This window comes from Paracoccidioides lutzii (assembly GCF_000150705.2).
Source record: "Paracoccidioides lutzii Pb01 unplaced genomic scaffold supercont2.11, whole genome shotgun sequence".
In the NCBI taxonomy this organism is placed as follows: domain Eukaryota; kingdom Fungi; phylum Ascomycota; class Eurotiomycetes; order Onygenales; family Ajellomycetaceae; genus Paracoccidioides; species Paracoccidioides lutzii.
Genome location: NW_015440957.1, coordinates 847,148 through 868,562, shown reverse-complemented (window position 1 = coordinate 868,562; position 21,415 = coordinate 847,148). Strand labels below are relative to the sequence as shown.

The window sequence follows — 21,415 nt, the reverse complement described above, 5'->3', positions numbered from 1 at the left end:
CTAGTAAGCTCATGTATTTTCATCATGCAAGTAGCCTCGGAGGAATGGAATCTCCGATTGAGTGGCGTGCGATGCCGGATTTGACAGTTAATAGGAGGCTGTTGAGGGTTAGTGTTGGTTTGGAGAATTGGAGAGATTTGAAAGCCGACTTACTCTAGGCTTTCAGTCATTGTTAGCGGAGTAGTGATCATGGCCTACCGGATCGTTAGATAAAGGCCCTCAGAAGGCTCAGAAGGCACATGTCCCCTATCAAATCACGCTCTAGGCCTTTGGCCCTCTGGCTATACCTTTCTTTATTTCTAAAACTGTGTAGACGCCTCGTATTAGCAAGGTTCCACTCGATGGATCAAACATTTCAAGGGAACAGTGTCACCTCCTAAGTATGGGTGTCGTTGATTGGCCACCTGCGACAGAGAGTTGGATCAATCAGCTGATAAATTTCTAACATTGGGTCGGACAGCGGCTATCAAGGAAGATGTGAAAGACCATATAAGAGAACTATCGCCAAAGGTTCTATTGATTGTTATTGCGCTCTACCTAGCCCCCCGGACGCCGTGGAAATCTTCAAAAACCAAAGAGAAGGAATAATCTATTCCATAGTTGAGCATTAACTAAGTTCAAATCTTAAAATCACCGCTGCTCGTTCGCGTTCTCAGTACCCTTTTTTTTCCCCTCCCTTCTTCTGCGCTTCCCAACCACTTGATCCACCCCCCCTCTCCCCAACCCCCCACCATCCCCTTTTCGTGTCACTTCTTTTCAGCTTTCGCCTCTATCCCTTCTACCTCTTCTATTCCCTCCAACTCATCCCCCTCCCCTTCCATCCCTAACTCCTTCTTCCTCTTCTCCTCCTCCAACTTCCTATACTTCCTCCGAGCCTTCTTAACACTTCTGGCCTTCCTCTTCTTCTTCGTCTCAGCCACGATAGCCGCCCTACTCTTATCGCCCTTTAGATGAAGCTCGACTTTCTCTGCCAGGATACCCATGGCTATTTTCTGGTTCTGGGTGCGCGAGCGCGTCGCCTGGGATTTGACGACGATTCCTGTTGGTTTGTGGATGAGTTGGACGGCGGAGTTGGTTTTGTTCTGGTTTTGAGTTGTTAGAAATTAGCAAGTATACACTTGAAGAGAGGTAGGATTTGCAAAATGGGGATTCGTAAAATGTGAATGGGATTGGGAAGGGGAAGGGGAAGGAAGAATTAATGTAAGGCATCTACTTTGGCTTGGTGGATGAGAGAACTTCTGAGGGCTGAACAGGAGGTCCTTTAGCAAGTGCCATTATCCATGATTCCTAAAGTAGTCAATGACTAATGGAATCCGTCTAGGACCCGTTTGCGCAAGATGCTCTGTATCGCTGCATTGTAGAGAGCGATAGACGTAGAGTGGTTGGTACCGTGGGAGGGCCTCCCAATAAGATATCAAAGGGTCCAGCACCATCCGATTGTACCGTAAATAGTGGCAATTAGAACAGTGGACCAAGGAAAAGACGACACAATGTTGGCCAAAAAGAAAAGAAAAAAAAAAAGAAACAAAACAAAGAGAAAGTATGTTGTCAATCTAAAAGAAACTTATGGGTAGAATAGCGCGTAAAGCTAGTTGTAGGAGAGACAATTGCCATAGATGCATACAAAACTCCCCAAACCGACCTCTCAAACGAGACCAACAAAAAAGGATAAGAACAGGGACGCAATTCGATTTCTTAAAAAAAAAAAGAAAAAGAAAAAGAAAAAGAAAAAGATGATGTACTAACAATAGCCTGACCCCCGGGGCCCGATCCCTTGAGATAGGTGCCAGTAATTTCAGCAGGATTAAGCTTTGGGCGTGGTGGCATTTGCTTCACAGATAGCTGATGGCAATGCGAGAAGAATCTCACAGAGAAGTTTACTTGTTGCCATGGTTGCCTTGTCCTCCGCAGAGATATGGCTGCGCGGAGGAGAAACATGGTTAAGCCGGAGGGGATGTCATATGCGGGATGTGGAAGAGGACGACAGCAATTTGATTGGATGGGATAAGGGGAACGACTGTTGAAATGATCAGGAGGAGAACCTAAAGCTGATGACGTATAGTTAGTTATAGTTTGAAGGAATGATGTTCCAGAAGTGAGGTATATTGTTTATTCGCCTCCGAACTTTAACGAGGTTAAGCAAAAAAATGAACTTAATACGGAGTTATTTCTTATCTGGTTTAACCCTTCGCAACTCTTCCCATCTTCAACAACAACCTTTCCAGCCAGAACCTCACTTGCAAGGAGGCCAACAGTACATAACTAGTTAAAATATATACTTGCGATACGACACTCGTTTCAGCTACCGTGTTTGCTTTAACTAGTGTTTTGGTCTAGTCACATCTCTAAGTGATTTACCTACATTTTGACTCTCTGACAGCGGACTCTCTTACCGCCGACTTGTGGTATCTGAATATCTCGATAATCTTAATTAGTATACGATGAACTGCGCCATTCCAGCCCGTGACTGACATTGACCAAGCCTACTAAAACAAGCCGTACCAACCGCACATCTACCTTTACCTCTACCTCTACATCTCCATCTATATAACACATCAGCAACCATGTCCCAAACCACCTCTCCCTCAATCATCTCCTCTTTCCTACGCTGGCTCCGGCTGAAAAACTACCAATATGAAGTCACCGTCGCCTTGTACATGCTTACCCCGACAGAGAAATTCATCTTCAGTACGTCCATATCTTCCCCTTTTCCCCCCCACTTCTTCACCATCATCACACAGCTCCTCAAATCCACATTCTCCCTAACTAACAACCGCGGCTGCAACCATTACCGCAATTGTAAACAACAGATACCCTCCTCCTCCTCATAACCTCCATGCTCCTCACAGCCGCCTACGTCTACCTTCCCAACCACGTCGCAACCATCAGCAAGCGCATCTGGTACTACTGGGCCGGAGACAGCTTCACAGACCCCCCCTTCGCAAACGTCACTGCCGCTGTCACCGCCGCTGTTGCCTCCACGACTGGCAAATCTGTCCTGTCTGCTACGCAGCAGAAGGGGTATGACGGGTTAATGGAGACTGTGAAAAATGTGGCCGAGGCTGCGACGGCAGCGGCGGGGAGGGCGGTGGGGGAGCTGTAATGATGAATGTTTTTCTTGGTTGATGGGGATTGAATTTTTGAAAAAAAAAAAAAAAAAAAAAAAGGCTTCATGTCTTTTTAAATTTTTCTGGAGTGGCTCTACAGATATATTCACAATATGCAAACCCCTAAAATGGAAAACAAAAAAAAGAACAAGAATTAAATCTTATCTCAAACTCCTCAACTCCTCAATCCCATGCCAAATTAAGATCCAAGATCTAACAATGCATCCTCACATCTATTTATATATATATATATATATATATATAACGAAGGAGAATTGAAGGAGCAAAGATGTTACCGATCTCCAGTTAAAACACCCCATAAACAACGTTCACATACAACCACCCCAGTTGCATCCAACATCCATCTCACGAATCCGTCTCGGCACTCCCACTCCCACTTCCACCCTGACTCTCGACATTCTCCCCTTTCAGCTGCGCTCTCCTCAGCGCCCTCTGCCTATTCATGCGTGTCAATTCCTTCTCAATCTCCTCTAGATCCATTGGAATCTTATGCGATTGCTCCTTCGTGGGCCAGTAGCCGGGGACGGAGAAGCGTTCTTCGAGATTTGTGCCGAAGTAGTACATCCAGCCGATGGGGAAAAGGATGTAGATGCCGAACTGAAGCGGGTGGGTGGGTGGCTTAGCGGGTTTTCAAATATACCCCATTTTTTTTTTTTGGGGGGGGGGGGGGGGGGGGAGGAGTGGTGGCAAGGGAGGGAAGGTGATATTAGGGGTTATATGTTATATACCTTGAAGACTTCCAGGTTCCCGCCTTGGAGCCTGCGGAGGATGGCGCTGAGCATTGTTGATAGATTAGTAGAGATGATGCGCGAGGGTTTCTCTCTTTTATCTTTCTTTGTTCGTATCTCGCTATTTATTCCTTTCGTAGTCGTCTTGGATTGTGTTGTAGGAGGTAGATTGATATGTTCTTCTATTTCTTTCCTTCTGGTCTTTCTTTCTGCCTAGTAATTCTTTTTCATTTATACCTCTTGTACTTTCCCCATGTATTCAAAAGTGGAGTGTAGGAGAGGCCCTTTTTTCGAACAGAAATATTGCCCTTTTTCGCTTCCACGAAAGCGATGTGCTGCGGGGGACTCAGGAGGAGACCAGTTTCGAACTGGGTTCAAGCGATAGAACGGGTTCGATGTATTCAAAGCAACGAGCGAATCTCGACAGATGGAACGGACGGAAATGAAAGAGAGGGGTTCTCGAATTGCGGCCGATTGGCAGAATTACTTCTGTATCTGCGCCTCTCTCCCTCCGCTTCCGCTGTCTTTTCAGTTGGTCTCCTATTCTTTTTGTTCCTTTCTTTTCTGCACGAGAAAGATCGAAGCTTTCCAAGGCCGGATTAAAAGAGGTTTCTCGTGGCTATCTCTTAGTCATCGGCCACATTTGTCCCTAACTAGTTAACCTAATTGGGCTTAATTCATGATGGTTTGCACGTGATTGCAATATTCGGCTGACTAATCTGCCTACGCCTGCTTTGAACCTCGGCAACTTTCACTGAGTTTTCTCTGTTCAACTTCATTTTCTGGCTCGAACGGGGATACTTGCGTGAGATCCATCCGTGGATGCATTGGAGGATAGACTGCTTGTTCTCTATGTTCAGTGTTAATGTCTTGTCTTAGGGAGGTGTACGTGTTGGTCCCCTAATTATTCCCTTGTGTTATATCTTGGCCCCTTCTGATCTGCTGGTCAAATTCGGCTACATTTTCTAGCCAGATGGTCCCTTAACCGCGGTGTTTCTACATTCCCCCTCTTTTATATAGAAAGCATTCAATCAAGCGGCACGGCACATACATCTGTTCATGTGCTACCACTCTGCATCTTGATTATGAAGACCCTCTGGCTCTTTAATTGATCTCGTCTTCCTTCTTCCTTATCTTTGCGTTGATCTTTTCCGGGAAACATCTGTACTCTTCTCCACAATACAAAAGATAATATCCCTTTCGATATAACATATATCTCCTGCAATCTGGCTTTTTGGTTTGTCCAGTTCGTTGTATTTTTGCCAAAATAGTCCAAGCAAACAAAATAAATTATTTGCAAACATGTGCACCGCAGCCAAAGAAGTCACGGTAACCTACCAAGGCCGAATAGCCATCATCACCCTCGATAGACCCAAAAAGCTCAATGCCCTCGGCGGTGACCACTACTGGGAACTGGGCCAGAAGATGCGCGAAGTCGCGCAGCGGGATGACATCTTCATCACTGTCCTAACAGGAACAGGCCGCTTCTTCTCCGCGTAAGTCAATTGTCTCTAACTCACCTCTGTTTCACCGTCGATTAACATTTTCCCTCCCCAGCGGCGCCGATGTCCAGGCCGTCCGCCCCTCCGGCGACAGCGACGATGCCCGCCGCCAATTCCTCCGCAACTTCGTCGCAAACAACCTAGACATCACATTCACCTTCGCCAACCACCCCAAAATCCTCGTCGTAGCCCTCAACGGCCCCGCCGTCGGCCTCTCCGCAGCCCTAACCGCCTTTGGAGACTTCATCTACGCTGCTCCGCACACCTTCCTGCTAACCCCGTTTTCCTCCCTTGGCCTTGTGGCGGAAGGTGGAGCCAGCCGTGCCTTTGTCGAGCGCTTGGGAATCTCCAAGGCCAACGAGGCGCTGATTATGAGCAAGCGGATTCCCATTGAGGATCTGGTTTCGACGGGGTATGTTAATAAGGTTTTCACGGCGCCGGGGGGCAAGGAGGATGCGGCTGGGTTTTTGAAGTTGGTGTTGGAGGAGGTTGAGGAGAGGATGGGGACGCATTTGAATCAAGATAGTATGGTTAAGATTAAGGAGTTGATTAGGCGTCCTGAGAGGGAACTTTTGCAACGTCAGAATGTGGCGGAGGTGTTTGTGGGGATAGATCGGTTTTTGAGCGGGATTCCACAGCAGGAGTTTATGAAGATTGCGACCGGGCAGAAGAAGCATAAGCTGTGATTGGATTTGTGGTGGAATCCTCCCTCTCCTTTTTGGTAGCTACTTCAACTTCAACTTTTTGTTGGTTCCTTCAATGATTGCCTTGATGTTAGCTTTTGTTAGACAGCTGTTTTGTCTCTGATTTGCTTTCTTCAGTTGTATTCAAGAGAGAGCGCATGGTATTCTGATAACAGGGTAATCTAATATATGAGATTCATGGGAAGGTTGGTTTATTATACAATGTAGATAATTAACTAGCTAGTTAACTAGTTATATACAAAGATGACTCATAGCCAGCATGGATGTATAATATTTATCACATATGAACGTAGCTAAGTGGATTTGCGGACTGTGTTGTGTGTTTAAGGAGGAACGTTGACAGAGAGACTGGAGAAAGATATGTGTACAGCACAAAACTGTGCATCCACGGGCCTGAACTGTGATTCAGAGTTACGTAGTTAAAATCAATACATTCTTCTCTAGATAGTATCAAAAATCCACACCTGCAAGACAAAATAAACGAGGAACAGTGATCATGAGAAGAAGACATAATAATCCTACACCCTCCCAAGCTGTTCCGGTTTGATTTACCCCTTGAACTCCTGACTCGCAATGCATCTGCATCTTAGCCTTTTAATCTGGCCCGAAATATGTGTCAAAGCAAAAGGTCAAAGGTAAAGAAAACGAAAAATATAGAAGGGGATCAGTAGCAAGACCGATTCCATTATTTTTTGTTATCACGAACACCCAACTTCAAGCACCCTCTGCAGCCGCCGCTGCATCATCCTCCCGTATCTTCTTCGCAAGGATATCCTGCCATTGGCCCAGGAACTCCCCCATGCCACCGGGCCCACTTCTCGATGCATCCACGACTTCCCTGGGTAACTTATGCGCCGAATACCGCGGAGTCATGAAACCATACGCTTCTGGATCGTCACGTTCCACTAGGCGGAATTCGGGAACGAAGGGGAGGGACGTGATCTCGTCTAGGTCATCCTCGTCCTCTTCCCCATCATCTTCATCTCCTTCTCCATTAGCTTCTTTTTCCTCCTCTTCCTCTTTATTTTCAGACTCCAATTTACTCCGACCGTTTCCTTTGCCCTCCTCATTCCTTGAATCCCTCTGTCTTAAGGCTAATCGCACCACTTCTCCCTCCGGAACCCCTTCCTTATCCTCTACATCACAACCGGGGCCCTTCATTTGCAAAATCTCCAGCCACGAGAATAGCAGTGGATCCGTACGTGGTGCCCAGGGGTTAATATCCATGAGCCACACACGATTATGCGGCGGGGGAACGTAGACATCAAAGACAAAATCCCGGTCGGGAAACGTGTCGCGTAGCCTTATGTCAAAGAAAGTCTGGATTCTGTCGCGCAGGTTGTCGCGAAGGCTGAAGAGGAAGTCGAAGTGGTTTAGATCGCGCTGGCAGAGGCAGAGGAGTTTTCTGTCTCGGACGAAGCAGCGGAATTCTAGGGCGGGGTTGAGTGTTACGTATTTGCGTAGGACGAGGTGGTAGGGGATTCGGGGTGGGGAGTCCTGGACACCGGGTTGGGTGGTGATTTCTGTCTTTTCTTGTTGCTTTTGCTGCTCCTCTTCTGATACACATCCATCAAATGCGTGTTCGAGATCATGAGTTATGAAGTCGCTGCTCTTTAATAGTAGGTATATATCATTTGGAGTTCTGCATTGCATGTCGTTTGTTGCAGAGATCCAGGTTGCATCTTTGGGAGCACTCCAATTTAACTTTGGAGCTACTTTCCCATCTAATTCTGCTATTGTCGCTTTGATCTGAGCGTGTATCTCGTGCCATTCGGCAGCGGGGTCCACCTCTTCATCGTCCGAAACAGACCCGTCGGATACGGAGTAGACGCCGCTGTCATCATCAGTGACGACGGATCTGTCATCTTGTGGAGGCAACATTATACCATCTGTGCGTAGATAGTCGATGAATGCATCAGTCAGGGGAATGAGGCGGGCTTTGGGTGTTACGGCACGATATCTATAGTGGGGGTTAGCGGAGCCTGTAAAATAGCGTAATGCTCGTTTGGGACAATTAATTAGTAAAATAGAATAACATACTTCGGATGCCAGAAGTGATAGGAACAATGGAGGACATGCGACCTGGTGAGAGGAGGGAATGGCAGGTCCTTGGAGATAACCTGGAGGGGCGTTCCATCATCGTCGCCCCTCGCTATGGTGGAGTCTGTCTCTGTTGAGAGCATGGTTGTACGTTCTTTTAAAGACTCGAGATGGATGAACGACAGCGTTTGAGAAAGAATGTAGAGAGTGTACGTTTAGTATTTCTCAACACAGAAGTTGAAGACTCCACAGTCCAAACACTCAACTTGATGCATATTTTGTGATGATGCAGAGAGGAAGAATAGCCCTAAACCTAACTTAGTCTATATCTGGGGTTGCAGTTGTAGAGCTGGAGATAGAGAGATCAAGCAATTAAAGGGAATAATTATATTCTGAAGAGAGGTCTGCAGTAATAGATGAATAGATGGGGATTATTGAAATGTCTGAATCTCTCTCTCTCTCTCTCTCTCCACATCTCTCTCTATATAATTGAACAACAATTTTGAGTGTATGTTTTACACATCATGTGACACATCAAAATTTGACCCGAGCATTCAATGTTGGGCGTATGTTGCCCGGGCTGCCGCCCCGCCGCACGTGATATAGCGTATATTAGATAGCTAGCTAGGCCTCCCAATATGAGAGATTCAACCATCTCACATTCAATAGCTGTAACGTAACTTATATTGCAACATCTATGTGAACATTCTGCAGTCCGTCTCTTTTTCTGTCAGCTGTTGACTTATTTCAATCCTTGTATCCCTCTGTATCAGGCCGCATTTGAAATGTTGAGTGGAAATCCAGATACACTTTTATTCAAAAATGCTAATTTACAGCTGAAAACAGGGGTGAAGATGAGATCCTGTCCAACATCCTTTGATTTGACTATTAGTTAACTATAATCTAGGATCCCCCTAGTGGCAGTTATGCACAGCCTTGTTCAATTACCTTGATTCTGCGATAGCATAAGCGGGTGTTTCTTCTCATATCTCAAAGTAGAGTATTTATTTAGTTTATTATCTGTAAATACCTTAATATAAACTGTTTTTCTTTAATTTCTTTCGCAGCCAGCCAATGAACTATAAGCTATGATTTCTTTGATGATATTTTATAAGTTTAGATATAAATATTTTTATATTGCCATTTTATTACTATGTATATTATAGAAGGATAATCACTACTATTAATCTAATCTATATTTATATATAATAGCTCGCTGACAGGTGTAATATTTTATTTCCCCTTCACTACAGCTATATGAATATGACTGGATAACTCTGTATACATATTCAGGTATTCTATTGAGGTGTTGCAGCTACCAGCAGCTGATATTCACCTTATTTGTCATGTGACCAGTGATATACCAGGCTGTAGCGAGCATAGCAAGTGAAGCATGCTTGTACAAATAATGAAATAGCATGAATTGTGCTTTTGTTCATGAAGTATTTAGTTAAATTAATGATACATGAAGTTGGCATCCAAAGTAGTTTTAGCAGGGAGTGCACAGACCAGGCGGATGCTTAGGACAGCCCCCATATTTACCGAGACGGACAATTTCGTGAGAAGCCATGAGAATTCAAACAATAGACGGTTGATGCTTCACACTGCATACAGCCAGCAAGTATGGCTACTGATGTCCCAGATGCCCACAGCCTTCAATCATGGCACGAGGCATTTCAACATCCCATCCTGACAGTGCGACGGGTGGAGCAGGAACTCCGGCGCGACATCGCCAGCAACAAGGACAAGCTTCGTTCACTCGTCGGGTAAGCTGGGTGACGTACACTGCTGCGGTTGATCTATCTTGCTAATTACTTTCCTATTTGCGCTTAGGGTGAGATATCGAGAACTGCTAGGCACCGCGCAGACAATCGTTGAGATGAATGATGAGATCCAGGAGGTCGAGACAAAGCTATCTAACATTGGCAGGAGATGTAATTCCCGCTTGATAGAGATGCAATCGGATACAGGAGATTTGGATAGAGGTTGATATCCCATGGCTACCTATCGAATTTGTGTGTTTACAGCTCCGGGATAGTTAACTTGCGTACATATACTTAGGCGTCGATGATAGAGCGATCGCTGCGCAACTCGCCCTCCTCCATAATTGCATATCGACCAGCTACAGACTGTTCCGGAAACATGGCTCGAACCTCTTGATCGCAAAGCTCCTAGTGATATCGCGACTTCTACACAAAACCCTTTCGCAAAGCAACTGCGCACCTGTGTTCCTCGAAAACCTGCGAAATCAGCTAGCTTCACTCCGCAGGAGTCTGATGAAGCGCATCGACCGCAGGCTAGCTGCTCCCAACCATTCAACGCAAGAAATCATTGAGACAATGTCAGCTTATTGCCTTGCGACGAGTTCCTCTTCTACTGATGTACTTCGCCACTTTCATCAAGTCCGCCTGGAGGCTATTGAATCCGAACTTCTAAGAGAAGGTCCGAGTTTCACAAATATAGAAGAGAGCTTGAAGATGTTTTTGCAGACCCTACAACGCACGTCAGAGTTGCTTTCCGGAAGTCTTTCTGATGCCCTTGGAAAACTAACCACTCACCCCGTTCTCAGTGATCCTGATGTGCGAAAGCTAGATAGCCTGGGAATTGTTGTATTTAAACGATGGGTCAGCAACGATATCAAAAACTTTACTCCGTGGGTGAAGCATACCAATCCATCCAAGTTGGAGACTGGGAAAACGATAAAGGATTGGTCTAGAGAAGCGTTTGGAAAATTGACCAATGGCATGTGCAAGAATTTGGAACGATCCCAGAACTTGAAAGAGATTTTGATTTTGCGCCGGAATCTATTGAATATTTGGCTACCAATTCAGAGCTCGACTCCCTGCCATTCATCGCTGGAGATACTTCAGGGCCTCTGTGGTGCTGTGAACAAACAACTCATTACCACTCTCCACTCGCAAGCAGAAGGGCTTACCTTACTTGGGCATGGAATCTCATCTACAATTATGAACTGGAGTGACGCGGAAGAGCAAGTCTCTGTGCCATCGCTCTGGAATCATGATGTGACGTTTCTTGATTATTCTGCAGGTGCCACGGCATTCAAACAGGAGATTATTAACAGGACTCTAGGCAGGGATAGCAAAGTTCTGCAGATATCGGAATCCTACCACGCTTGGCTCTCGGGTGTGGAGGACTGTAAGGATATGATTGATGAGCTGCAGAAGATCAGATGGGATGATATCATTGAGGACGACGAAGACGAGGATGTTTTGCAGAACACTGTTGGGATCTTATCACAAGATGACCCAAGTCTTCTGCAAAAGGAATTCGAAGCTACTCTGACAAAAAGCTACTCGGCGCTTCAGACATCCCTACACAGTGCCTTGGCTAATATGGCTGGATTAAATCGAGGCCGACAAGCCGCTTTCATGCTCCGTGTCATTAGAGAATTTCGAGGCCATCTCCCCAGCGGACTTTCCAGCGAGGATCATCTATTCGCTGATGACCTTGTGCCAAAGCTACATGAGATCCTTGCCAATGATATTGGTTCTAAGCTCTCACCATCTATCTTGACCCGAGCTGTTGAGCACGGTCGTGGAGTAGGCTGTGCTGGCCGCACGTTTTGGGAAGGCAACCCGCCGCTTCCCACCCAACCATCTCCAGCTGCGTTCAAATTGCTAAAGAAATTAGTTACAATGATGAAACAACAGGGTCCCGATCTTTGGAACGTCGCTGCTGCGGATATGGTTAAAATCAGACTCCATAAAATATTTGCTGCACGGATCTCCACAGTTATCGAGAAGGGGGTTAGTGGTAGTTCTCCTCCAGATAGCAAAGACAATACACAGGGACAACCTCCAAATGGTGAAACTCCGGACGGCGATAAGGTCGCTACGGGAACCACGACAGAATCGGATGATTCGGCTCCTGTCGCGGATGTTTCTCCAGAAGTCGTGCGAGATCGCAAAATTCAACTTCTCTTTGATGTGCTATATCTAGGTGAAGCATTAGCTCTGCGGGATGCTCTAGATTTTCAAGGGGAGGATGAACTCAGGTCTACTATCGGGCTCATTAGCAAGAATGTTGACTTCGATGGGGACGCTGAGTTGGAGACACTGAAGAAACGGGCTCAGGAGTATTGGAAACAGACTCAACTTCTATTTGGGCTGTTGGGTTGATACTTTTATATTATATTCTGCCATATAGCATTTATGTCTGTAAATTTGAATGACATACATATATATCCCTGTCATGAAATGATACATACTCTCGTTGTATTGTTGTATGGTACTGTATCATAATGTTATGGTTTTGTATAGTTACTTCTTGTACCTTGAATCACATGACATTGTTTCAAGTTTTCTGATTATGTCATCGTATCTCTGTTGTCCAAGTAAATTGGTCTGCTAAATCTGAACATTTCCGTTGTCTTCACTCTCGACATCATACCAGTTTCTCCTCATATCTATCCTCGCATTGGAAAGCGGAGCTGGTATGGCAGCTCCACGCCTCCCATTCCTTTACCCGAATTTGATTCGGTCGGTAAGGTCCTGTGAACCCAAGACCTACCATCCTATAAGATTCCCCCCTTCTCAGCCGCAACAACAGTTGCAGAAGAATGGTGGTTCATATGCGACATTCCACACCAGCAGACGTTGTGATGTCGAGCCGTTTCACCAACGTTACGGGCAGGCCGCTGAATCACGACTTCCACCTCCCCAAAGACCAAAGGATGGGGGGCGGGGAGGATCCCAGAAAGGTGTAGCAGGCAATGAGCCACAGCAGGTTCGAGACAAAGCAAGAAAGAAGACCGAGCAGTCTAGGGAATCTGAGTCTCAGGATCTAAAGGATTCTGGCAAAGGGACTAAACCAGGATCTGGAAAAAAGCAGTCATCATCATCTACAAATATTTTAGTAGAATTGTCTGTGCAGGGCGATTCCGGAGATGTCAATGTGCAAAATGGGACTGGGTCTTCCGGTGGCTCCGCCCCTGCGACCGGTGATCCAAACATAAATCCATCGAAGGGTAACCAGAGCTCCGTATTTCAAATGCCAGGTCCCAATTCTTCCTCATCCCAGCAAGATGAGTCCCTGAACCAAATCACCCTGTCGAATGGTCACCATCAACTCCCACACCCTTCCTCACTTACGTACGTACATCACTTCGACACATACAGTCTAGTGAAAGATCTAGGTCGGTCTGGGTTTACGGAAGAACAATCTGTTTCCATCATGAAGGCTATACGCGGTCTCCTTGCGGACAACCTCGAGATGGCACGTGAGGGGCTAGTATCAAAATCCGACGTGGAGAACGAGACCTATCTTTTCCAGGCGGCATGCTCGGAGCTGCGAAACTCCCTACAGACCTCGCGTAATGCTGAGATACAGGCTCAGCGTTCACAGCGTGCACAGTTACAGCACGAGGTAGACATTTTGACACAGCTCGTGACGCAGGAATTGGCGGGGCTGAAAGACGACTTGAAAGAAATGTTCAATGACCAGAAGATTTCAACCAGGGAGCTCCAGCGCTCCCTTGATACCGCTATACAGGAATTGAATTATCAGATCACTGTGTCGTTGAATAGTGATGGGAAGAGTGAGGTTGAAGGATTACGGTGGATTTTGACGAGAAGGGCTGCGTTGGCTATTGCGACCGGTGCTGGTTAGCTTTCCTTCTCCATCCTCATTTTTTTTTTTTTTTTTTTTTTTTTGTTTCGTTTGTTTTTGTTCCTTTGACAATAACCGTCTGACTGAGGTTTACCTTCCTCACACTTTCTAGGCATGATCATCCTCGCCCTCAGATATTCTTCATACAAATACCATGAAAAGGAACAAGCTGTGAAAGGTTCACATGCTGAATCGAAAACAATTCTTCAACCTTTCCCTGACCTAGAGTTGAAGTCTAACTTCCGCCCAGAATCTAGTGTTACTGAGCCAATTGGATAGGAACAAACAAGGATAGGAATTGCATTACTATCTTAGAAGTATATTTATATATGTATATATACGCTAACTACCTTTCCTTATGTTATTGTTGGCAGCGAGCATTCCTTTTGATCTAGATATATATCCCTCCCGTGATTTTCTTCGAGGTTCAACCTTTAGATCATGGGCCTCTATTTGTTTCCTTTTGTTTCAGAAGCTGTATATATCCAAACTTAGTTTATAGATAAGTGGGACTATTAGTTTGTCAACTGGAGCAGTGGTGCTCTTATCACTTTCGATTAAAATAGTGATATAATTGATTCTGCTTCTGCTCAAAGATCAGGGACACGCAATACTGTAGCCGCAGAAAAATCTATCAAACGGGTTCTCCATTTCATAATGATTGCAAGGAAGAAAACGAACTTACAATATTATCTGTTAGTATTCATTAATTTCCATATCTATTTCCCCGCAGTTCGTTCGCAGAAGGGCAATTAGAAGCCGCGGAGGTACATGTACAAGAAAACCAGGAAATGTTCAGCATAACAGAACAAAGACCAGCTTTTATATAAACGGAGTTTGTGAGAGAGGGGGGGCCGACAGTTGGGCCAACCCCTTTTTATCCTGAATAATAAGAGGATAGCGGCGTTATTTCCAGAGCCAATGCATAGCTCGTGAAAAAACATGGGTTGCAAGCGCACGCATTTGCAAAATCAGCTCCTATCGAATGCATCACTATAAACTAATGGAGCTCTCCAAAAGCATTTTGGACATAAAGGCTTAAAAGTCCATCCGGAGCGCAATGCTCGGCACATTCTTCTCCTCCCCTTCAACTCCCGCAGCAACACCACCTCTCCCCTCCCTCCCACCATCGCCAACAATCCCGCCACTCCGCAGGATGTCCTCTGTAAAAGATCTTTGCTCAGCATCCATACCCGCCACCAGGGCTCTGAATGTTACAGCGTGAATCTTCGCTAGCTCAAGAAGCCTGGCGGCTATCTCTTTATAGGCACCCTTCCCTTCATTCTTCGCCCGAACTAGCAGCGCAGGGATAATTAAGGCCAAAGCTGTTGGCACTCCACCCGGTGCAATCGTGCCTGATCCGATGCACGATACAAGAGCAAGGGTAACGACTCCTTTGACATTTTCGGGGTCAACGGGTATCTCATGCTCACTACCAGCACTGGCGGGCATGCTAGTGATGAACGCGATGAGTCGGGGTAAAAGGAAGCGGGCTATTGCATCGTCAGTCGTGGAGCGCGGGGTTGGGGCTTGAGGGCTAAGAAGGATTGAGCGTAGACAACCCGCAGCGACTGTGGCGAGGCCCAAGTCCTGCAAACAGTCAAGGAATTCGGAAAGGACGCGGGGGATTAGGGGGTCTTGTGGTGGGATTTGGTGACTGCTAGTTGTGAGGATGATGGTTAGGGAGAGGAGGGTATTTTTGGCACAAGGGAGAGATGTTTCCGATTCGCGGCGTTGGGCGATTGTAAGAGTTTGAAGGAGACGGGAGATGCAGCCACGGATTTGGCGGGACACAATTTGCGGATCCTCAGAGGGAGGAGGGTGCATGGTGAGGGCAGGGGTTGTTGGGATTGGGGGCGTGTTTGGCGGTGGAGGGCAAGAGATACCCTGGATGAAGCGGTGGAAGATTGGGAGGGCTTGAGGGACGACTTCAGCCTGGCAGATGCCTGTGGCCAGGATTGTGGTGAATATGTGCAAGATGCAGGCGCGGAGGTCTGAGCGGATTATGGAGGGGAAAACGTATGTAATGTCGACCAGCGAAGAGAGGGATAGTTTGATGAGGGAAGCAGCGTCGTCAGATACGTGGAAGCGTGAGGGCTTGGAAGATTCGCCTAGGTTTGGGAGGAGTCCAGCAAGGACTAGAATGATGTTCCGCGTGAGTTCGAACAGTTGCTCGATATCATCCGAGAGATTTTCGGGTCGCGCCTCGTTGCTTGACGCGGACTGATGATGAAGAGCCAAATTGCGGGCAATTTGAACAATGACAGTCTGTATACTAAATCCTTCGGTCATTGCTAGTCTGTCCAAGGTATCCATAGTTTCAGAAAATACAGCGTCTTGATAAACGGCATTCCCAGCAACAGAGGGATGTAGGATCTTTTGCAAAGCCCGTAGAATCTCCAATCTCTGATTTGAGTGGCCATTGCTTTGCGCAACAAGAGCCTCGAAGGCAAGACCGAAGAGAACAAAAAAGAACGCCACTGGTTCGTCGCGGTAATTGATATGATTTCCTTTTCCCTTCTTCTCCCCATTTACCTTAGGCTTATCGGCATCAGTTACTTCCTTTGGAGATTCGATTTTCCCATCAAGGGCATCAAAGACAAATTCGCTGTCTTTTTCGACTAGGCTGGCAATAGCATCAACTAGGCTTAACCAGGAATCTTGATAAAACTAATTGAAAATGTTTATCAGTGGCACAGCACGCGAAATTCTTGGTTGGGAATACATACTTTCAACAAAGTTTCTCGGTTCAAGGATGCATAGACGTCGTCCAAATTGTCAGAAGCGCTTGGCCCAAGTGCGATCGAAATTTCAGGTTCAAATCTCAGGCGTGCGAATTCTTGGAGGGAAGAAAGCCACAAGGGGGCAAGAATAGCAGTGTACGGTTGAACGATCTCAGCCAGGTAATTTTGGTCATTGCTGGCTATCTGTAACCTAGCCCACGCAGAGAATAAAGCTAACTTCACCATGACACGTGCATTGGAGTTTAGCCCCTTGAGATCGCCAATCTCTCTGATTTCTGATTTTTCTATAGATTGGAGGGATTAGTAAAAGGTGAAATGTAAATCTGGGGAGAGTACATACTCGCAAAGTTTTCCAGCCCAACAACTAGCAGCTTGAAAATGCGACCCATCCTATCTACGTTAGTTACAATCCCTGTGCCAACAAAAGTTGCGCAAACATTGATAGCTTCCGAAGCCAGCTCGCAGGATGAATCCGCAGCGAAGGCGGGGGTTAGCGCGGAGCTAATTTGAGCTTGATATTGCTCCAGGAGTGACACTTCTGAAAAATCAGGATCTGGGGTTTTCCCGAACATCTAAATAATTTTCAGTTTCAACAGATCCCTTCTGAGATGGTAAATTGACAATTACGAACCTTTAATACCTGATCAATTACCTTCAAACCCCAAATCCGAAGTTCAATTACCTGGGCAGTCGATGCAGAAAATGCCATTCGAATAATATCGCCAATCCTCTCTTGTAATGCCATTTCCGCAGGTATGGTCTGATCAGGCAATAATTCTTTGCTGACCATTGACAAAAGTTCGCTTAGACAACTCATGACGAAACTTCTTGTTTGCCATTTCAGCAGCTCTTGGCCAGCGGTGGACTTATTGACGGGTTCGCCATGGTCGCCTACAACTGCAGTGGCAAATCCTGCTATTTCGTCATCTGGGATATCATGAGGAGCGGCAGTATTTACAGTTGTGGGTGCAGGCGCATCATCAACTTTGGATCGGGTCTTCATAAGAACTTTTTGACACCGCTGTATCCAATTATCGGTATCTGTAAGTCCAGTTTGTTGCAACCAGTTACGGATAATGTTTTTGAGAACCTCACTATCCGACGCACTGTCAAAAGCAAGCCATAATTCATCCTCAAGACCAGGAGATGCAGTTCTAGTGACCAAATCGGCATCCCTCTTCATCAAGTTATTGAAACCCCGAATAGCAGCATCCCGGATCAGCGCATTCTTTGATCCTAGTTCCTGCTGAAGCCACCGAACATATGCAGAGAAGTCCATGTGGTTCGGAGCGTATAAAGAGAGGTGATCCAAGCACTTTGAGCTCTCCGCAACCAGAGCCGTAGATTTCTCTAACTGAAATTCCTTCACGAGAGTGAAAACCAGTTCCCGAGTTTTTGAAATATCCCGTAGATCAGGACCAAGGACATTGATAAGCGACTCAACACATCTGCCGATAGCTACAGTTGATGGAAACGCGACCTCGAGGTTGGATGTTGCCAAAGACGAAGCCTCCTCATTGTGGCTGTCTGATATATATAACCTCGCCAGCATGCCGAGAGAACTTGATACATAGGCAGAGAAGGTCAGCCCAGCGGACCATGCCACTTTTCCTAGCCCTTCAAGGGCCCAGAAATGCACCACAGGGTGAGGGTCGCTGCAAAGCGACATGAGGACACCGACAATAGTCTGCAAATGGAAACCAGCCGCTATACCACCGACTTGAGAGTGAATGCAACCTAGAGCAATCGCGCATCCAGCACGGGTTCCAGGATCACGATTTTCCACGATCGAATCGACTAGAGAATTGATCTGATTACTAGTGAATGAGTTTCCGGATAAATTGCATAAACGACCCAACGCTTCGCACCCTATACACCGCACAATTGGATCAGGATGAGTAGTGAAAGTCTACCTGTTGTAAGCATGTGGAAACGATTATGGGAGGAGACGAGGTTTACCTGTATAAGCTCTTGCATAACCTTTTCTGTTGCAGGGTATTTTAGGCTTCCTGGAGCGGATCGGGTCTCATTAAGTGCAACTTTAAGAGTAAAAAGTAGAGCTACAGCAATATTAACTGTCATAGCTGACTTGCGTCCTGGATTGCGGTTGAGACTTTGGGCGGAGAGTAAGGCCGCTATTTGCTCCAAACTGCTTTCCTGGACTTTCGGGGACTGCAACGGCAGAGCCGTTGCGAATAGAGCGATGGCTGCATTCACGACTTCAGTGTCTGGTGGGTCGGTATACATGCCATTTTTTCGATCAGTAACAGCATATAAGAGTACAGAGTCGTGTTCCATCGCTTGACATGTTGGGGACATTAACTAAATTTGAGAGTTAGAGTTCGTACTTACAACGGCATTCAAACTGAAAACTTACCAGATTGTCTATTGTTTGGTCCGATGACTCCATCGCCATCCAACCATGAGAGCTGCCCCCTTTATGATGCCCTGAGAGGGTCGCGACGGCAAACTCGTGTGCTAGGCCAGTAACTCCAAAACCAAAATTGTCATCAAGATCCCAAAGATTGTCGAAATGAGTAGTTGAAGTAGCGATAGATGTATCAAACGGGTTTGCTGAAATAACGTCTGGATCGGCGAAAGACGAGATTGCCAGACCTAAGATATTTGATAGTGAAAGGACCTCTGAATTTACATGTTCCAGTTTGATTAATTTCGAAAAGCATTGCAATACACGTCGACGAATCATGGTAGCAAAGTCTTTTAGTTGTAGCGAGGGTGATAATCGTTGAGATATGTCCTCCGCAGATTTGAGTTTCGGAAGGCTGTCTAAAAACATAACAGTGTTCTGTAGCATCGTAGCAATGCGCCTTGACCCATCCGCAGTAACGAGTTTGCTATTAAATTCTAAAAAAACATAGATCGAGCTAAGAGCGCATTCCCGAACATGGGCCAAAAAACTCATCTCTAGAGTACCACGTTGTGCTAGATTATCTTTAGGCAGAGGTTTTGGAAGAGCATTTTTCCATAGCAGGAGGAGCTGGTTGAGATGTATTTTAGTAAAGCTAGGGCCTAGGGGCATCAAGCCGCCAATTAAAACCCAAGCTATCTGAATCTGCGTGCTTGCAATCCTCAGTTCCGAGCTGCCACTTGATTTCAATAGATCTGTGGCTCGCGATAGGACCTGGGCGTACACATCGACTGAACCATAAAGTGGTTGGAGACGAGATGTGCTTAACATCGCCGCAAGCCCGTGGGCATATCCAAGACATCGTCGTGTGGACTGCCGTGGAGTGGACAGTTGGCCAAGCTCCCTGTTAAGGCTATTCATGCAGACTGTTACACAGGAGAGAAGCTGCTGAGGGCATGCAAGTACAAAGTTGCGCAGACACTGGGTAGTGTGTATCTGAACGGTATAACCGGGGTGTTGGAGGACTTGGAGGAGTGCGTCTCGACAGCTGTCCCCAATCACCGAAAGTGCTGAGCCTAAGGATGATATGATAGAAGACAATGCACTTAGAGTGCTTGTTAACGTATGTTTGCTAGGCTCAGGTCGTTCCTGGACTACTTGTGGATAATCCTTAAGCACGCCATTAATCAGCCACTTTGCGGCGTTGAGTTGACTATTCTCGCGAAGGATTTCACGGCCAACGGTATCCTCCAAGAGATTCTTTACATATTTACTAGTCATAAGGAGACGATAGCGATTATAATTAATGGTTGGGTGATTCAGGAGAGTGACGAGAAAGTGACCAGCAATTTCGGTATAATGTTCTGCAACAAGGTTGTCTCCAATATTTCTCAGGATCTGTTTATAGCACACGGCAATTCCTGCCCTAGCTCGATTACCTGTTGAACTTCGGCAATATTGAGTTGAAAGTTGTTTCAAGAGGTCAGAAAGTTGAAATGAAAGGTGAACGTCCGCTTTTCGACTTGAAGGGGACCGCGATCTGTCTGGTGCCTCATCATTATCAGCAGGAGTTGGTTTCTTTTTAGGTTGCTTCTTGGGCCGTCGAATGGTCGGCACATTCTGTGCTTGACGTCCGTGGGCCCAAGCTTTAATGAGAAAGGCAGCAAGACAAGAGGCGGCCGCATGCCTTACAGAAGGGCTAGGACTCTCGATGACTTTCCAAATCGTAACTTTCAGACCCTCAAAATCACTCAGTGTGCCAAAATAAGGAGTGGTTTTAATTAACTGTTCAAGGCAATAGCAGGCGCCAGCTTGCACAGCGATGGCCTTGTCGTTCGTGGCCGCATGTCGAGAATGTTTCCAGATATCTTTCGCTGTCGACTCAACCAAGGGAGAACCAATTCCCGCAATGACTTTTTTCAAGGCAGTATATAGCGAACTCCTTAATCCAGCATGATTTTGGGCGGACTTAAAGAGTTTCAACAACGCGGAGCAGACGACATTCGACTGGGTAAAAAGACTGTCACCAGCACCCGTATATATGTCCCCTATCGCAACGGCGGCTGCATACTTCGTCTTCAGTTCCGCGTCATTCTTCCCAGCATTGAGTATCCCCAAGAGTTGTGTCACCGTGTCGTAGAGTGTAGTTCGGTCCCCTTTGCTGAAGATAGCACTGAAACATCGGCCAACATTGTTTCGTATAACTCTAGTAGGGCTAGGTGACGAAAGTTTTAAAATTTTAAATAATTCTTGAATAATAAATCGTTGTTGAGAGATCAGTCCCGTCTTATCAAGCGTTGCGGTATACTGAACGAGGTCTGCGGTGAACGTAAGGAGATATAACTCTTGCTGTTCGGAGGGGAGAGCATGGAGCTTGGAAACGTCTAGTTCGGTGCAGGATACCGTCGTGTCTAGCGCAGCAGATGGAGCAGCAGCGGTTTCGGTAGCCGACATTGATTCCGAACCCTCATAGGAATGCGTCGAGATGTCTTTGCAATTTGCCGCGAGGTGCAGGTTTCGAGTACTGTGCGAAGGGGGTTGTCGTTTGTCTGATATATATATACTTTCCACAC

At 46.2% G+C, this 21,415-nt stretch overlaps 8 protein-coding genes across 8 annotated transcripts; 4 read left to right on the top strand and 4 right to left on the bottom strand.

Moving 5' to 3' along the window:
* Nucleotides 1-746: 746 nt before the first annotated feature.
* PAAG_04618 (hypothetical protein) lies at nucleotides 747-1,938 on the bottom strand (the record flags this gene model as incomplete). Its single annotated transcript, XM_002793662.2, has 2 exons — nucleotides 747-1,082; nucleotides 1,747-1,938. The coding sequence occupies 2 exons, from the start codon at nucleotides 1,936-1,938 to the stop codon at nucleotides 747-749; spliced, it is 528 nt and encodes a 175-aa protein (XP_002793708.1).
* Nucleotides 1,939-2,564: 626 nt separating this feature from the next.
* Nucleotides 2,565-3,103, top strand: PAAG_04617 (hypothetical protein; the record flags this gene model as incomplete). Its single annotated transcript, XM_002793661.2, has 2 exons — nucleotides 2,565-2,688; nucleotides 2,811-3,103. 2 exons carry the CDS (start codon nucleotides 2,565-2,567, stop codon nucleotides 3,101-3,103), a joined length of 417 nt encoding a protein of 138 aa, XP_002793707.1.
* Nucleotides 3,104-3,473: 370 nt separating this feature from the next.
* On the bottom strand, nucleotides 3,474-3,910 carry PAAG_04616 (hypothetical protein; the record flags this gene model as incomplete). Its single annotated transcript, XM_002793660.2, has 2 exons — nucleotides 3,474-3,725; nucleotides 3,857-3,910. 2 exons carry the CDS (start codon nucleotides 3,908-3,910, stop codon nucleotides 3,474-3,476), a joined length of 306 nt encoding a protein of 101 aa, XP_002793706.1.
* A 1,248-nt stretch (nucleotides 3,911-5,158) lies between these two features.
* PAAG_04615 (3,2-trans-enoyl-CoA isomerase, Delta(2)-enoyl-CoA isomerase) lies at nucleotides 5,159-6,044 on the top strand (the record flags this gene model as incomplete). The annotated part of the gene is made up of 2 exons (XM_002793659.2): nucleotides 5,159-5,352; nucleotides 5,414-6,044. The coding sequence occupies 2 exons, from the start codon at nucleotides 5,159-5,161 to the stop codon at nucleotides 6,042-6,044; spliced, it is 825 nt and encodes a 274-aa protein (XP_002793705.1).
* Nucleotides 6,045-6,776: 732 nt separating this feature from the next.
* On the bottom strand, nucleotides 6,777-8,245 carry PAAG_04614 (cell division cycle protein; the record flags this gene model as incomplete). The annotated part of the gene is made up of 2 exons (XM_002793658.2): nucleotides 6,777-8,022; nucleotides 8,103-8,245. 2 exons carry the CDS (start codon nucleotides 8,243-8,245, stop codon nucleotides 6,777-6,779), a joined length of 1,389 nt encoding a protein of 462 aa, XP_002793704.1.
* Nucleotides 8,246-9,725: 1,480 nt separating this feature from the next.
* PAAG_04613 (hypothetical protein) lies at nucleotides 9,726-12,241 on the top strand (the record flags this gene model as incomplete). The annotated part of the gene is made up of 3 exons (XM_002793657.2): nucleotides 9,726-9,868; nucleotides 9,936-10,087; nucleotides 10,164-12,241. The coding sequence occupies 3 exons, from the start codon at nucleotides 9,726-9,728 to the stop codon at nucleotides 12,239-12,241; spliced, it is 2,373 nt and encodes a 790-aa protein (XP_002793703.2).
* A 316-nt stretch (nucleotides 12,242-12,557) lies between these two features.
* Nucleotides 12,558-14,009, top strand: PAAG_04612 (hypothetical protein; the record flags this gene model as incomplete). Its single annotated transcript, XM_002793656.1, has 2 exons — nucleotides 12,558-13,725; nucleotides 13,843-14,009. 2 exons carry the CDS (start codon nucleotides 12,558-12,560, stop codon nucleotides 14,007-14,009), a joined length of 1,335 nt encoding a protein of 444 aa, XP_002793702.1.
* A 759-nt stretch (nucleotides 14,010-14,768) lies between these two features.
* Nucleotides 14,769-21,296, bottom strand: PAAG_04611 (hypothetical protein; the record flags this gene model as incomplete). The annotated part of the gene is made up of 6 exons (XM_015845315.1): nucleotides 14,769-16,400; nucleotides 16,460-16,758; nucleotides 16,815-17,046; nucleotides 17,106-18,383; nucleotides 18,434-18,796; nucleotides 18,852-21,296. The coding sequence occupies 6 exons, from the start codon at nucleotides 21,294-21,296 to the stop codon at nucleotides 14,769-14,771; spliced, it is 6,249 nt and encodes a 2,082-aa protein (XP_015699541.1).
* Nucleotides 21,297-21,415: the final 119 nt, after the last annotated feature.